We start from the raw sequence: 14184 nt of genomic DNA on the forward strand, positions 1-14184 counted from the left end.
GCAAAACTGTGAATTTGTCATGAGCAGCCTAAGTCTCTGACAGTTAAAACAGTTTCCATTGGTTCGCTCTGCTCGTCTTCCAATGGGTGGAGTCTCTACTTGGAGTCTTTTGCCAGTTAGCAAGACATGGTGTGAGGGTCCAGATTTTCTGAGTGTTTAATTCGAGAGACTTGGTCGGACCCTCAACAAAAGTGAATGGAATGATGCGCCTCCATGTGATCATGTCTGTCGTTCATCCATTACGGTCGCAGTTACAGAATTGGACGGTTCAGATCCATCCAAGGCGAGAATCGCTCGAGAATTGGAGACTAGATGAACAAGGTTAGTTCTTCTCTGCAACAGAATGAGGCCATTGTTGTCCTCCGAAATAAAAAGGATATATTATCAACATGAGAAGCTTTCCTCCGTTGCTACTTATATTACACGAGAAGAGGAGAGTTACATGAGAGAGCAAGAAAAAGCAGAGAACCAAACGCACATCGCATTGTCGATCCTCAGAATAGCTCAAACTCCAAATGTTCTCCAATGCTCCGAAACTCCAAGCACTTGGATTCCTTTTTCTTTACCGCAACTACAGGAGTCCCCGGCTTACAGACTCTGGGAGCCTCCGGCGGAATTGAACATCGAATCAGTGCCCAGTTCAAGCCGTCAAAAAATGGGTGCTGCTTGATCTCAGCTGCTCCTCTCAGTGAACCCAACCGGTTCTCAGGCTCCTTAACTAAGAGCCCTCTGATCAGGTCTCTCGCGTCGAAGCTAACTGCTGGATTTTCCGGGAATCTTAAACTCTGGGATACTACATTCGCTAGTGTCTCCTCATTTCCCGATCCTTTGAAAGGGGTTATACCAAATAGTAGCTCATACGCAAATATCCCAAACGTCCACCAATCTACAGCACTGCCGTGGCCATCACCTTTGATTATTTCTGGGGCCAAGTACTCGTGGGTCCCCACGAACGAGTTTGAGCGTGCATCAGTAGGCTCCGCCACAAGCTGTGGCAATGGGCTCACCTGGGCAGCAGCAAGCTCAGGTTTCATGGGTTTTGGCCTCCAAGACTTGGAAGTGGGGGCTATCAATCGAGGTGAAAAGCACGACATTTGCACACAGGAAGGATGCAGACACAGAGGGTCTAAGCAAGTGGAATCTGCACAGGGACCTGACACTCTTTTTGTTGTCTCTATGCTTGGAGACGTTGATTTTAGAAGAGTGGGGCTCACGGTGCATCTCAGAGAGAGATCAAAATCAGAGAGCATGATATGGCCATCATCTCGAACGAGAATGTTTTCTGGTTTTAGGTCTCTGTATACCACCCCCAGCATGTGAAGGTACTCTAATGCAAGTAGGACTTCTGCAGCATAGAACCTTCAGACAAAGAAACAATCTGGTCAAGCTTTTTACATGATGTTCTAAGCAATATCTCATTACAAATGATTTTTTGAAATAGTAATGGTCTTAATTAAGGATGAAAGCCAAACAAAACAAGTACACAAGCCTAGTTTAGAATTCTGTGGAGGGTGTTGTCAAAGTGCTTAAATGTTGGAATCAGACACCGACCCATAGGTAAGATACATAGCTGTTAATGCGTGTTTTAGCTTTGTCAGGAAAGGCTAAAGAGCATAGATATTTTTTCAGAAGAATGTGTACAAAGAATAGAAGATCAATAATGTGTAAAAAGAGAAGAAGATGATTAAAAAACAAAGCTTTAGGACTGCAGTAACAACGTAATGCTTGAAACTATAGACTCATATCTATTTCATCAAAAAAAAAAAAAAAAACATAGACTCATATCTATGTTGCAATCATGGTTTTAAGAGGGTACCACATAAAAAATTCTTACAAACCAGCTTTCAAATCAATCTCCTAGCCATGGTTGCAGATTGGTTTGCTAAAGAAGATGTCATGCTTTCAGCTATGATTATTTCATGTCTGCAGTCTTAGTGTTTTAAGCTGTATGTTGTTTTGACTGCCTTGTGTTTCTGTAACTTGTATTCCTTTAGCTTTGTAACTCTCTCGCTTGTGTCTAGCAGTAGGCCCCCTTCTTCCCAGGGGTACTGCTTTGTAATAAATCTACATGCCTTCCAAAAACACACACACAAAAAAAAAAAAACAAAAAAAATCTCCTAGTACCCTTAGTGGGGCATCATAAATCCATAACATGCATAATCTTATCTCAGAATTTTTTTAAAATACTTGAATACTGTAATAAAATGAACTAAAATGATAAAGAAAATAATCTTCTACAATTGTGCAAAACTGACAAAAGTAAAAATCAAGATCTCACTGATAATAGCTTAAGCTTAAAAAAATCCTTGAAAACAGTTAAACGACTCCTACTGAAGTATTAATCGGTTTGTAAGGCAAAGAGTTCTCACAGTAAAAGTTGGTACACGATAACAAATGTCAGGCAGATTTTAGTACTTAGTTCAAGCTTCATACCTAGCTGCTTGTTCTGAAAAACTCCTACCAGCCTGCCTCTGCCGAAGGACATGCAAGTCTCCTCCAGGGCAGTATTCCATTACCAAGCATGAAAGTCTATCTGTAGTGAAATAGGTGTATAGTGTGGGAAGAAAGGGATGATCCAGCATTTGAAGTATCTCTCTTTCAGTTTGGGCCCTTGGCATCTTCTTTCTGCTAGCCAGGAAATCATTATCCATGACTTTCAGAGCAAAAAGGCATTTAGTACCGGTTAACTCTGAAAGATAAACAGTTCCAATATCCCCACAACCGAGCCTTTTAAGCAGCTTGAAGTGCCTTAACCCCAGACTTCCAGTTTTCGTTTCAACAAGGTGGATTGCCTCCCATCTAGAATCCTTTGACATGTGGGGCCTACTGCCAATGCAACTTGAACTGCTAAGATTGCTCTCATCACTGAAACTGGTGCTACTGCTGTAGTCACCAATGCTACTTTTTGAGCTTTGGGAGCACTCTCCCTTCTCCTTTGATTTTGAGTGTTCAGCCATTTTCACATGAGAACTTGTCCCCATTTTAGCTTTCTTTGCACCAAAATCAGAGCCACTACCAGTCGCAGAAACTGTACAACTAGAATTTACTTCAACATTAGGATCTCTATTGTTGCTTACTGGTGATACATGTTCTTTTTTCAAAGGTTTATTATGACTGTTAGTCTGGCAACCTATGCTAGGACTCGGACTAGTTTGAGCGACCACACCAGTTTCAACACATGAATCCAAACTGCTGGATGAGGGGTTTGAATATTGCTTCACTTTCTTCTTTACAAAACCCTTATTTCTGCGTACTGGCTTGACTACACGTGAGCCTGGACTGAAATTTCTCAACCCAGAACCAATACTAGAGCTAGATATGGAAGATATGTAGTTTAGCTTCCCTTTAATCCTCGCCTCTGAAGTTGGTGTCTTACACCCCATTTCTAATGAAATTGGTTCATTTCCAACCTGTGATGATCTTTTAATCTTTACTGGGCTCAATGTTGGAACTGCTGATTGAGACGAAGAAACATGGTCGTCCTTCACTGACCCTTTCTTAGGAGATGTTTTCTCTGCCAGCTGTGGTGAAGAAATGGCACTTTCATTTGGTAAATAACAGTTACCCTTTTCATTTGATCTTTCCAATTCTGACCCTTTCAAAGATTCAGTTATCTCCTCAGATGAATTTGGAGAGTCTTTTGATGAAACAAGAGACACTTCTACAATGTTGCCTTTATCTTCAGCTTTGTTGTGAAGTCCCAAATCGTGAGATTCCACAACAACTGTTTTGTACAGTCTTTTGATGGTCCCGGCTTCTGATATCCCAGATACGCTTTTGGGCTTTGATAATCGCTTCATAGCAGCCATTTCTGATGCTTGAGAAATGCATAACCCTCTCAATGCTTGTTTCAAGGTCAGAGCTTCAGAAATACCAATTCCTGAAGCCTGTGATATGCCAACCTTAATTGGCCTTTTTTGGGGGTTTTTTCTTATTGTTCCTGTTCCTAATTGAGGGGAAGCTCCTCCACCCCTAATTCTGAGATCAATAGCTTCTATAAGTTGGTTTAGTTCATCTTCCAGTGAAGGACGCTCTGATGTTGACAGTAATTGTTTTCCACATTTTTCATTAACTCTTGGTTTGACCTTGATGGGACTCAATCCTCTAGAATGACCAGCCAAATCAAATTCTTCTGTTGATTCCATGATCTCAGAAGCCCCAGAAATGGAACCCATTTCTTGACGTGGTTTTCCCTTCCAGCTAATTCAAAATAGCATAGTTCCGCAATACTTGAAAGTAAATACTAACCCATCTCCGAGGAAGATACTTGACGATAATGAATTACACATACTGACATAAGCAATACAATCACTTCTGAGGGATTCCCACACATACTGTAAATCAGCATCAACGTCAACTTAATCACTTCAAATTGCAGCATTCAAATAAATTCAGTTCAGAGCCAGGCCTCCCACACTCTATTATCACTTCCAAGGGTCCTTGAATTCAAAGATAAGTCCTTTAATGATCAATTCAAACTCCTCTCTTTTAACCTGCCAACATCACCATAATTATAACCGGTATGGTTGTCCAGGAACAAAATCTTAGATTCCAAACAATTGATAAATTTTTCAGAGAAAAGTCATTTCTGATCAAATGAGCAATTTAATAGTACTCGTACATTTGAAAATCCCATCGGATAAACCAAAAAATCCATAAAGCCCCAAACCTAACGACTGAAATCCAAAACAAGAAGATCCGCAAGTAAGATAATAAAAAAGCGGGCATGCAATCAGGCTTTGGCAGAGCATCATGTATGGGCCAAGAAAATAAGAAAATAAGAAATAATTTTGTTTTTCTGATTCATATTCAAATAGAATAGGCCAAAAAAACAAATCAAAGTAACCAAGGACAATTAAGGCAAAATCCAAACTGCATAAGTTCGAGAAGAATGCAGAAATGAAGCAACTCTGGCTGATCACAAAGTGGAGCAACAGATCCCCGTCTTTTACTAGAAAGACTAGCTCAAAAAAGGAGAAAAAAAACCCGTAACAAGTGCTCCTTAAACAAATACTACCTCATACAGATACCAACGGAGAAACACAAAAAACTAAATCCGACGGCTAAATATACACAAAAAGCCAAGGAACTCATTCGATCCAGCCAAAAATTTAAAAATAAAAATGAAAAAGAGAATAATCATTTCGACGGCAATAGCTAATAGATCAGGAGGATACCCCATACAAGTACAACAACATTCATTTTATTCATCTTACAGCCAAATCAAGCAAAAAACAGTCATGAAACGAGTTCAAGAACCAGCGACCGTTTACAAATTAAAAAAAAAAACAAAAACGAAAAAAAAAAAAAACAGTACCTGAGACAAGACGCTAGTCCGATCAGATAGTTAACAACAGGAGCAACAAACAGAAGTTCCAGATAATCGACGACTACGAGTTAAGCAGAGAAATGGGAGAGAGATAGAGAGCAAGAGAAGAAAAAAGAGCGAGAACAGAGGAACAGCTAGGGTATGGCACGAGGCAGATGGCGGAAAGTGAAAAGAGGTGACCAATGCAAATCACGAGAAGAAACACACTCCCTTCGGAAATCTGAAAGACTGGCGGAAAAAGGAACAAACAAGTCATAAACAAACAAAACAAAGCCATGGCGTACGTTAGCAGCCATCCAAAGCTGGACTCGCTTTTTGCTCTATTCGCAAAACGGACACAGGCTTTCACATAATCACCGAAGTAACCTTTCTACTCTTAGGTTAGAAGGCAAATAATTGAGTTATTAATTATTACGCGGTAAAACAAAATATCCGTCCGGCCTTTTACTTTTTACGCGTACAAACCCTTAAAAAACTTCCTAATTAAAAATAAAGATCCAATATTTTCATATTTTTAATTTATAGAAAATAATTAATAATAAAAAATTAGACCTATATTAGGAATAATCGTTAATTTAAAAATAAAAAAGGAATTTTTTATTTATTAAAAAAAGTAATAAAATAAAAAGAAAATGCTAGTTAATTGCAGTTGAAAGTGAAGGGGACTTAATAAAAAAAGGCTTTTCCATTTACCAAGTCAAAACGCGTATAACAAAAATCACAATTAAAAGCTGTACGAAATCGGTTGTTGGCAGCAGAAGCGAAAGTAGATAATAAAAGAAATGTGAGGGGTATTTAAGTAAGTGAAGGGAAAAAAGAGGCGCCATTTTATTTCCAAGTTAGGATACTATTGTGTTAATATTAAAAAATTGGAAGTAGGAAGGACGAAGCAGCAATAAAGAATTATATTCTGTCAGACTCATAAATTATTTTAAGGATAGATGTTTGGGTGGGATTTGGGAAGAGGATGAAAGGGATAGTCGGTGACCGGTGGCATTAACCTGTCTCCTCCTCTAGTGCCCCAATACCCCTCTAGTGAATATTATTATATTATATGGTTATTATCAACAAAATACCCTTAATCTAATTAAATATTATTATATTATATGGTTATTATCAACAAAATACCCTTAGTCTAATTGAATATTATTATATTATATGGTTTAAATCTCGCATGGGGAGAATTCAGCCGCTTCTCTGTTTGAATCGATGAGCTCGGGCCTGGTTCACTCCGTGCCAGCCACCACCACGCCGCTTGGCGGGGATAACGTCGGCGAGGCTTAGCATGAAATTTTTCGTCACCACTCTGTTTCATCTTCACTGGTCGTCCATCTAACGAAACAGTCCCATGACTAGTACCACACTCCAGCCCACATCCTCATCTAAGCCACGACATGGACTATTATTTATTCCAAAAAAAATCAGTGGAGATTTCTTCTTTGGAACGTAACCTAGAAGAGAGTTGTCATTTTGGAGTACAGGATTTGGTTGAGGTTTGACTCACGCGGGTGCAATACTCCTAGGTAGGAATCCGGTGCCTTGGTCGCCGAGGCATTGAGCTTCGGTGAAGCAGGAAAAAAAGAAATAGAAGTTAACAAGGTCTACAGCAAGATGCAGAAAAGGCTGTCCAGGATAATCATAATGGCAAGTAATCGAGGATTTTGCTGGCAATGATTTGGGTGTGAGGGATTTTCACGTAAGGAAGAGATTTTGCTGGGTAAACAAGAGAAGGAAGAGAGTTATGGAAGACGACAAAGGGGTTACAACCAACATCTCTAGAGATTTAAAGCAGGAAAACAAGAAAACTTTGTAGAATTTATTCCATAACAACAAGCATCTGCCTCTATAGAGATTGTTTTTTCATCAAGCGTTAACAACCTGAAATCTCTTGTTTGATAACTTAAGCCATATTCTCGGAGAAACTTTGGAGCTTCTACGAAGTCTCCTTTGAGTTCAGATTTGCTGGTCTACATGTATTAGCAAAGAGACTAATCCCTTCCGATTACAAATAATCACCAATGAGAGGATTCATACTCTCCAAGTGATTGGAGAAAATAGCTCAATACTAGTGCATGTTTACTAAGCAAATTCTATCGGTCTCCAAGAGTAAGAACATAAAGGTTAGACTCACAAGTATTTTGTATCAGACCCAACTGAATTCCTGTCTAAGTTTTTTTTTTTTATAAAAATATGTGATACACCATTCATTGGCAATCTCTAGAGTTATTGGTGATTCACGTATGAAAAGTTTGAGTGGATAGTTTTTAAGTCATAGATTTGTTAGTGTGAGTTGTCAAATAGAAGAAGGAAAGAATTTACTTATGGTAGCATGAGTTGTCAAAAATAAGTTTTACGAATTAATTACCATTTGTTTCTTGAAATTAGTAAGAATAATATGTCATCTTCGAAATTCTCTCTTCTTGTACTATAAATACATTGTAAACCAAAGAGAAATTCATTGGAAAAAATAAAAGAAAGAGTTCTATTTCATCATGGTATCAGAGCACGTTACAGAGAAGATAAGGAAATCATCTTCGAATCTTTTTCCGTCTTCTCTCCATCCTTTGATGTGATCTTCGGAAGACACTTCTCGACAATTGTACGGGTCCTCTGCCTCCTACACCTCTTCAAGTGCAGCCAAGCTTCGTCCCTATATGAGTTTGTCAACCAAGACTACTACTTGTACAACAAACCCGACCAAACCTCATACATACGATATGTTGTTCCTTTGACGGACTGCAACAGTCCTCTGTTGGGCTTCAGTTACCCCACTTCGCCCTGCGCCCCCCTCCTCTTGTGGTCATCCTCTCCCTGGCCACAAAAGACCTCCAAAAACTTGTTGCAATTTTTTCTTTTGCCCATATTTGACAACGACATTACCTCCTATAAAACAATGAAAACAACTTTGCAACGTTCACCCGTTGCAGAGTCTTGAGTTAAGTTCACGTATCTATGAAATTCTACGCTCTTGTTGATCTCAGTCTAATCGACGTGACACCGATCATCAGAAGCGTGAACATCGAGGGCAACAAACATTATTTTGGTGAGTTCTCGACCGATAACCGTTGCAAGCTTCGGCTACTTATCATTGGTCAATTCCTCTTAAATTTAACCACTTGTGAATAGATCCATGTCCTCTGCCTCCTACACCTCTTCAAGTGCAGCCAAGCCTCATCCCTATATGAGTTTATCAACCAAAACTATTGCTTGTACAACAAACCCGACCAAACCTCAGACATACGATATGTTGTTCCATTGACGGACTGCAACAATTCTCTGTTGGGCTTCAGTTACCCCACGTCGCCCTGCATGCCCCCTCCTCTCGTGGTCATCCTCTCCCTGGCCACAAAAGACCTCCAAAAACTTGTTGCAATTTTTTTTTTTTGTGCCCATATTTGACAACGACACTACCTCCTATGAAAACAACTTTGCAATGTTCATCCGTTGCAAAGTCTTGAGTTAGGTTCACGTATCTATGGAATTCCACGCTCTTGTTGATCTCGATCTAATCGATGTGACACCGATCATTAGAAGCGTGAACGTAGAGGGCAACAAACATTATTTTGGTGAGTTCCCGACCAACGACTGCTGCAAGCTTCGGCTACATATCATTGGTCAATTCCTCTTAAATTGAAGCACTTGTGAATAGATTCGTGTCCATCGCTATTCTAGCAAAATCGATGATCTTATAGCATCGGGCCCCACACATAAGCCAACAATCGAGTGATCCTTGTCCATCGCTATTCCACCAGCCTGAAACTTAATCTTTCGCTTGGAAAACGGAAGTCGCCACCGAGTGGTTTCTTATTTGATCCAAGACCAAGGAGCAGGGCTCCACAGATCATTTATGTTGGACCACTAAAGCAAGCCACCCTATTGGATTGATTATATCTATATTGACGATTATTAGCTATATTTATCTGGGTTGGAAACAGAAAGGCTCTTTTGTCATAATTGGTATTTTATTCCGGAATGAGTCTTAGTCCTCCTCACTAGTAAGTGACACTTCCTTTTTTTTTTTTTATTCCTCAATTTTATTGGGCAAGAGAATAGAACTAGAGTAATAATTTATTCAATTCCTTTCTTCGATTGAAAAATGGTAGAATCCATCTTAGAAGATTTGACGACAAGAATGACACAACTCTTGACTCTAACATAGATTCCTCCACCGAGCTTTTACTTTTTGCTCCACAAATGAGTGTCAAGTTGGACGAAACTAATTATGCCTTATGGTCCCAAATTGTTGAGATGTACATATCTGGGAAAGATAAATCGGGACATATCAATGAAGATTTTTCACAGCCTCAACCAACAAACCCCAATTTTCGGAAATGGAGAACTGAAAATGCAATCGTAAATGGATGGCTAATCAACTCGATGGACCCATCCTTGATAAATAATTTTATTTGATTCCCAATTGTAGAAATGGTATGGGATTCTACTATTGGCACTAACGCTTCCCAAGTATTTGATTTAAAAAGACGAGTGACTAGAACCCTAAAGGTAAGCAAAATAATGTATAAATACTCTTATCCATTTAATTTAATAACCAATATGCAACTTGACCTAGGAAAAAAAATATTTTGTATCTTTTATAAATGAATAAGTTGAAGATAGAGACATAATCGAATAAAACTATTACCTATACTCAAATCTGACAATTGTAACTACACCAATTTTTTCTTTAAAAAATTACACTATTTACAAGAATGACATTTACTTTATTATATTCACAATATGTAGTTATCTTTATTTTTTATTAAATTAAGAGAAATAAAAAATCAAGGAACATCAGTTATGAATATGTGGGATATATAGGAAATAAATGTAGAATAAAAAGAAATCAATTTGTAGTCATTCAATTCAAATTTGATGTTTTAATTAAGAACTAGGGGAATGCCTGTGATGCATGGGAAGAAAAAAATATGTTTTACACAGGAAAAAGGAAATAATGTAAATAATATTTATATTATTGAGCATATTATATACATATAGTTAGAATTATGCTTTTTTCATGTTGACACTGGACTTTTAAAAAAAAATACATATTAGAAATAATTAAGTTGAGTGTATATAAACAATGTAAAAATAAAATTGAATCATGATTGGTATTTTATTTATCATTTTTATGAAGAATAGTCTATATACATGTTATTATTTTTACAAATAAAACATAAGACAACATGGTAATCAAATATTCACTAAACCCTAAACCCTTTACATCACGATAAAGGTCTAAAATCTTTGCCCACATGATTGAAAATATTGTGTATACTCTGTAGTTATTTCTCGTTTATTTTGTAGTGAAAAAATATCGCTTTACTTGTCATCTAAACGAATTCCTTAAAACACAAGAGAAGTAACACAATATAATGAAATTTTTAGTAGTAATATAGAATGTGTGACAAATCCATCATTAGTTGCCATAAAAAAATAAAAAATGTAATAAAATTTAATAAAAATAACAATATTTATTTATAGACGAGAAAAGAAAATTTAATATGGTTTTTAAATAATTTAAAAAATTAAGGTAAAATGTAATAGGCTTTAGTGATAATATTATAAAACTAATGCAGTAAAAAATTAAAATTTAATATAATTTAAGATAAAATTTTAAATTGAAAGTAAAAAAATAAAGAAAAGAATGAGTGAGAAAATGTCTTGAAAAAAATATTTAAATAATAGGCCTTAATAAGGAAGGAAGAGGTAATAATAAATAATAATCATGAAACTGAATTCATGTAATAGGTTAATTAGATAATTTATAAAATAATAATCATGAAAGATAATAATATTTTTATTTAATTAAATGAAAGTAAAAAATAGAAGCTGAATAAAATAGTAAAAAAATAAAGTAATTAGGTAATAACAGAGAAATAACAGAACCTTTCTCAAAGCACTCAAAACCAGAGACACCCGCAGACAGAAAAGCAAAGATGGGCAAACACAGCACAGATGAAACATAGAAAATCTACATGAGAATCCGAGTGTAAAAACCTTTGCAAAGAACGCGGAAACTGAACTTTGTCCTGAGGAAATCCATGAACGATTTTCGCCAGTGAATAACCACCCAACATGAATCGGGCGGGGAAGCGAAACAGGAAGGCAGGAAGGAGGGGGCAGAAAGAGGAAGGGGAAGGTAAGACGGGATATTCTCTTTCGATGAGGACAAGAGGGAAGAAGGGAAAGCTCATGGTCAAAATCAATCTCATTCAAAGCCTACACTTCAAATTTCTGCCGGATGTGATCTTCTACCGTTTTCCCACGCTTTCATTTTCCTGTGGACTTTCTCTTTGTATCGATTTATTGAGGGAAGATCCCTGATCGGATATAATCTTCCTGAAGTCGAAACAAGAATAAGAACAGAGGAGACTGGATACCCCATACGTGACACCCTGTAACAGGTCCAACCTACCTCAATAGAAACTACAAAGAGCATCTCTTCCGGTTTCCGACACCACACATGGGGTAAGTAGGGGGTACCCCCCACCTCCAACAAGCTAACACCCACAAAGTATCCCATGCCAAAATTTGTCCCCTTCCCTCTTTCCCAGAGTCAACTCTGTCCCATGTGCTCCCCGCACGTGAACTCCTCCCCACGTTACAAAATTCTTCAATCTTCAAAGAGAAAATGAGATTAAAAGGAAAAGATTTCATATGATACATACATGCAAAAATAATAAAATAAGAAGAAAATAGAAAAAAAAAAAGAAAAAAAGAAGAGGAGGTCTTGTGTAATGAACTGATTCATTCATGGGAGGGCGTCTGTGGGCTTCGTCGTCGTTGTTGTTGTTTGTAGTTTTGATCCTAATAGTATTCAACTGGGGTTCCGGGGGAGCTATCGTCGGAGAGTTCCCTGAGGGAGAAGGGCTGGGGTTTGTACGGCGGGGTCATGCACCGGAGGAGTGCCCAGTTGACGCCATGGAAGAATGGGTGGCGCTTGATGGCGGCAGCTCCCATGGTGGAACCCAGTCGTCTCGCGGGGTCTTTTACCAGGAGACCCGCGATGAGGTCCCTGACGTTGCTGGAAACGGGCGGCTCTTTGGGAAACTCCAGGGCTCGTGCAACAATGTTCGCCAGTGTCATCTCGTTGTCGGTCCCTCTGAAGGGCGTGAACCCGTAGCGCAGCTCGAAGATGAACACTCCCAGCGTCCACCAGTCGACGGCGCTGCCGTGGCCCTCCCCGGAGACGATTTCGGGGGCCAAGTACTCGTGGGTTCCGACGAACGACATGGAGCGCACGTCGGCTGGCTCCGCCACGAACTCGGGTAGTCCGGCAACGCCGCGGCGGGGCTTCTTCTTGCGCCTTCTCTTTAGGTGGAAGCAGGAGACGGCCGGGACGATGCAGTTGGGGAGGATGCAAGAGGAGGAAGCGAAGGGAGGGGCGTCGCCGAACCTGGCGGTGTTGGTCGGGGAAGAAGGGAGAGGGTCGGTGAGAAGCTGTGCGGAGGTGGAGGAAGAGGCATCACACTTGAGGGAGAGGTCGAAGTCGGTGAGCATGATATGGCCGTCGGAGCGAACCAGCACGTTCTCCGGCTTCAGATCACGGTAGACTATTCCCATCATGTGGACGTACTCGAGCGCCACCACTACCTCCGACGCGTAAAATCTGGAAAAAATAAAAATTAAAAGAACTTCGAAGTTCAAACTTAAAGAAAAGAAACCGAGTTTCCTTACATAAAGATCCGGCGGATTCCGACACAAACCCGAAAATCCGAGACAAGCCCGAAATCCCATTTATTTAGTGCAGACTCCAGAAAGAATAAGCTTTTAAAGAGAAGAAGAAGTTGTGGCGGTAATTGCACCGGCACGGAGTGGGGCCGGTACGCGTTGAACGTATTTGACATGTCTTGTTTTGTTGTACCAGTCACTCGTGGCCATCTCTTCCCTTAGAGCAACTGTAGTTCAGCCCTGTTACCGAACACTCGCGGGGACCCTCTTCGTTCCCTAGTCCGCGGGACCACAAATTATGGAGAAGTGAATATCCTCTACGTCAACTATGGTGTGACCTAGACTAATGAAATGGTTGTGAAGATCCATAATTTCGCCTGGTCCGGCGGCAGACACCGGGATTTGCAATCCAAAGTTCCCAACCCAGGGATCCCCACTTGTCTAGATCTAGGAGAAAATTTTTTTTCTTTTATTTTTTCAAGGAAGAAGTCCCTGAATGGGTGAAATTAAAAGAAAAAGCACCAGATCATGGGAGCTAACGTGCGCACCTGACGGCGGCCTCGTCGAAGCGCTTGCCGGGCTGTCTCTGGCGGAGGACGTGAAGATCGCCTCCGGGGCAGAACTCCGTGAGGAGGCAGGACCACCGGCCGGACTCTAAGCTGGCGTAGAGTTTGGGCAGAAATGGGTGGTCGACCATTTCCAGTATCTCCCTCTCCGTCCTCGCTCTCCCGTCCTTACTCCTCCCTTCCAGCTCTTTCTTGTCCATCACCTTCGCCGCCAGCATGTACCCCTCCGCGCACTTCATCTCCGCCAGGTACACGCTGCCGATGTCCCCGCTGCCCAGCCGCTGCAAGAACCGGAGGTCAGTCATCGCCAGGGTGCCCCCCGACTCCGATCTCACCCGCCGGATTGCCTCCGATAACGCGTCCGAAGACGCTTGCGCCCTCCTCGATATCGGAGCGTCGGATGACGAGCTCGTGCTGCAGTTGACATCCGTCGCCGACGAGCTGAAGCTCATGGAGTTGAGATCGTCGGCGAGGTCGTCCACTAACGACGGCGGGTGACTCATTGGTACTAAATCTACCCGATGGGCTAGTGTGTGTGGAATGCCTGGAAGATGTTTGCAGTTAGTTCACAGTGTGAAAGGGTGAAAAACTAGAGGGCGAAGAGAAGTGTTTGTGAAG

At 40.3% G+C, this 14184-nt stretch overlaps 2 protein-coding genes across 2 annotated transcripts; both read right to left on the minus strand.

Moving 5' to 3' along the window:
• Positions 1-358: 358 nt before the first annotated feature.
• Positions 359-5530, minus strand: LOC137958417 (serine/threonine-protein kinase D6PK-like). The gene is made up of 3 exons (XM_068805418.1): positions 5318-5530; positions 2434-4493; positions 359-1359 (listed from the first exon to the last, which is right to left on the minus strand). Exons 2-3 carry the CDS (start codon positions 4173-4175, stop codon positions 495-497), a joined length of 2607 nt encoding a protein of 868 aa, XP_068661519.1. The 5' UTR covers positions 4176-4493; positions 5318-5530; the 3' UTR covers positions 359-494.
• A 6444-nt stretch (positions 5531-11974) lies between these two features.
• LOC137960554 (serine/threonine-protein kinase D6PKL2-like) lies at positions 11975-14184 on the minus strand. Its single transcript, XM_068808206.1, has 2 exons — positions 13549-14184; positions 11975-12938 (listed from the first exon to the last, which is right to left on the minus strand). Exons 1-2 carry the CDS (start codon positions 14067-14069, stop codon positions 12137-12139), a joined length of 1323 nt encoding a protein of 440 aa, XP_068664307.1. The 5' UTR covers positions 14070-14184; the 3' UTR covers positions 11975-12136.

Source organism: Aristolochia californica, unplaced genomic scaffold (assembly GCF_029961685.1).
Source record: "Aristolochia californica isolate CCGP_79_NKW_82.1479 unplaced genomic scaffold, dmAriCali1.0.hap1 SCAF_3, whole genome shotgun sequence".
Lineage (NCBI taxonomy): Eukaryota > Viridiplantae > Streptophyta > Magnoliopsida > Piperales > Aristolochiaceae > Aristolochia > Aristolochia californica.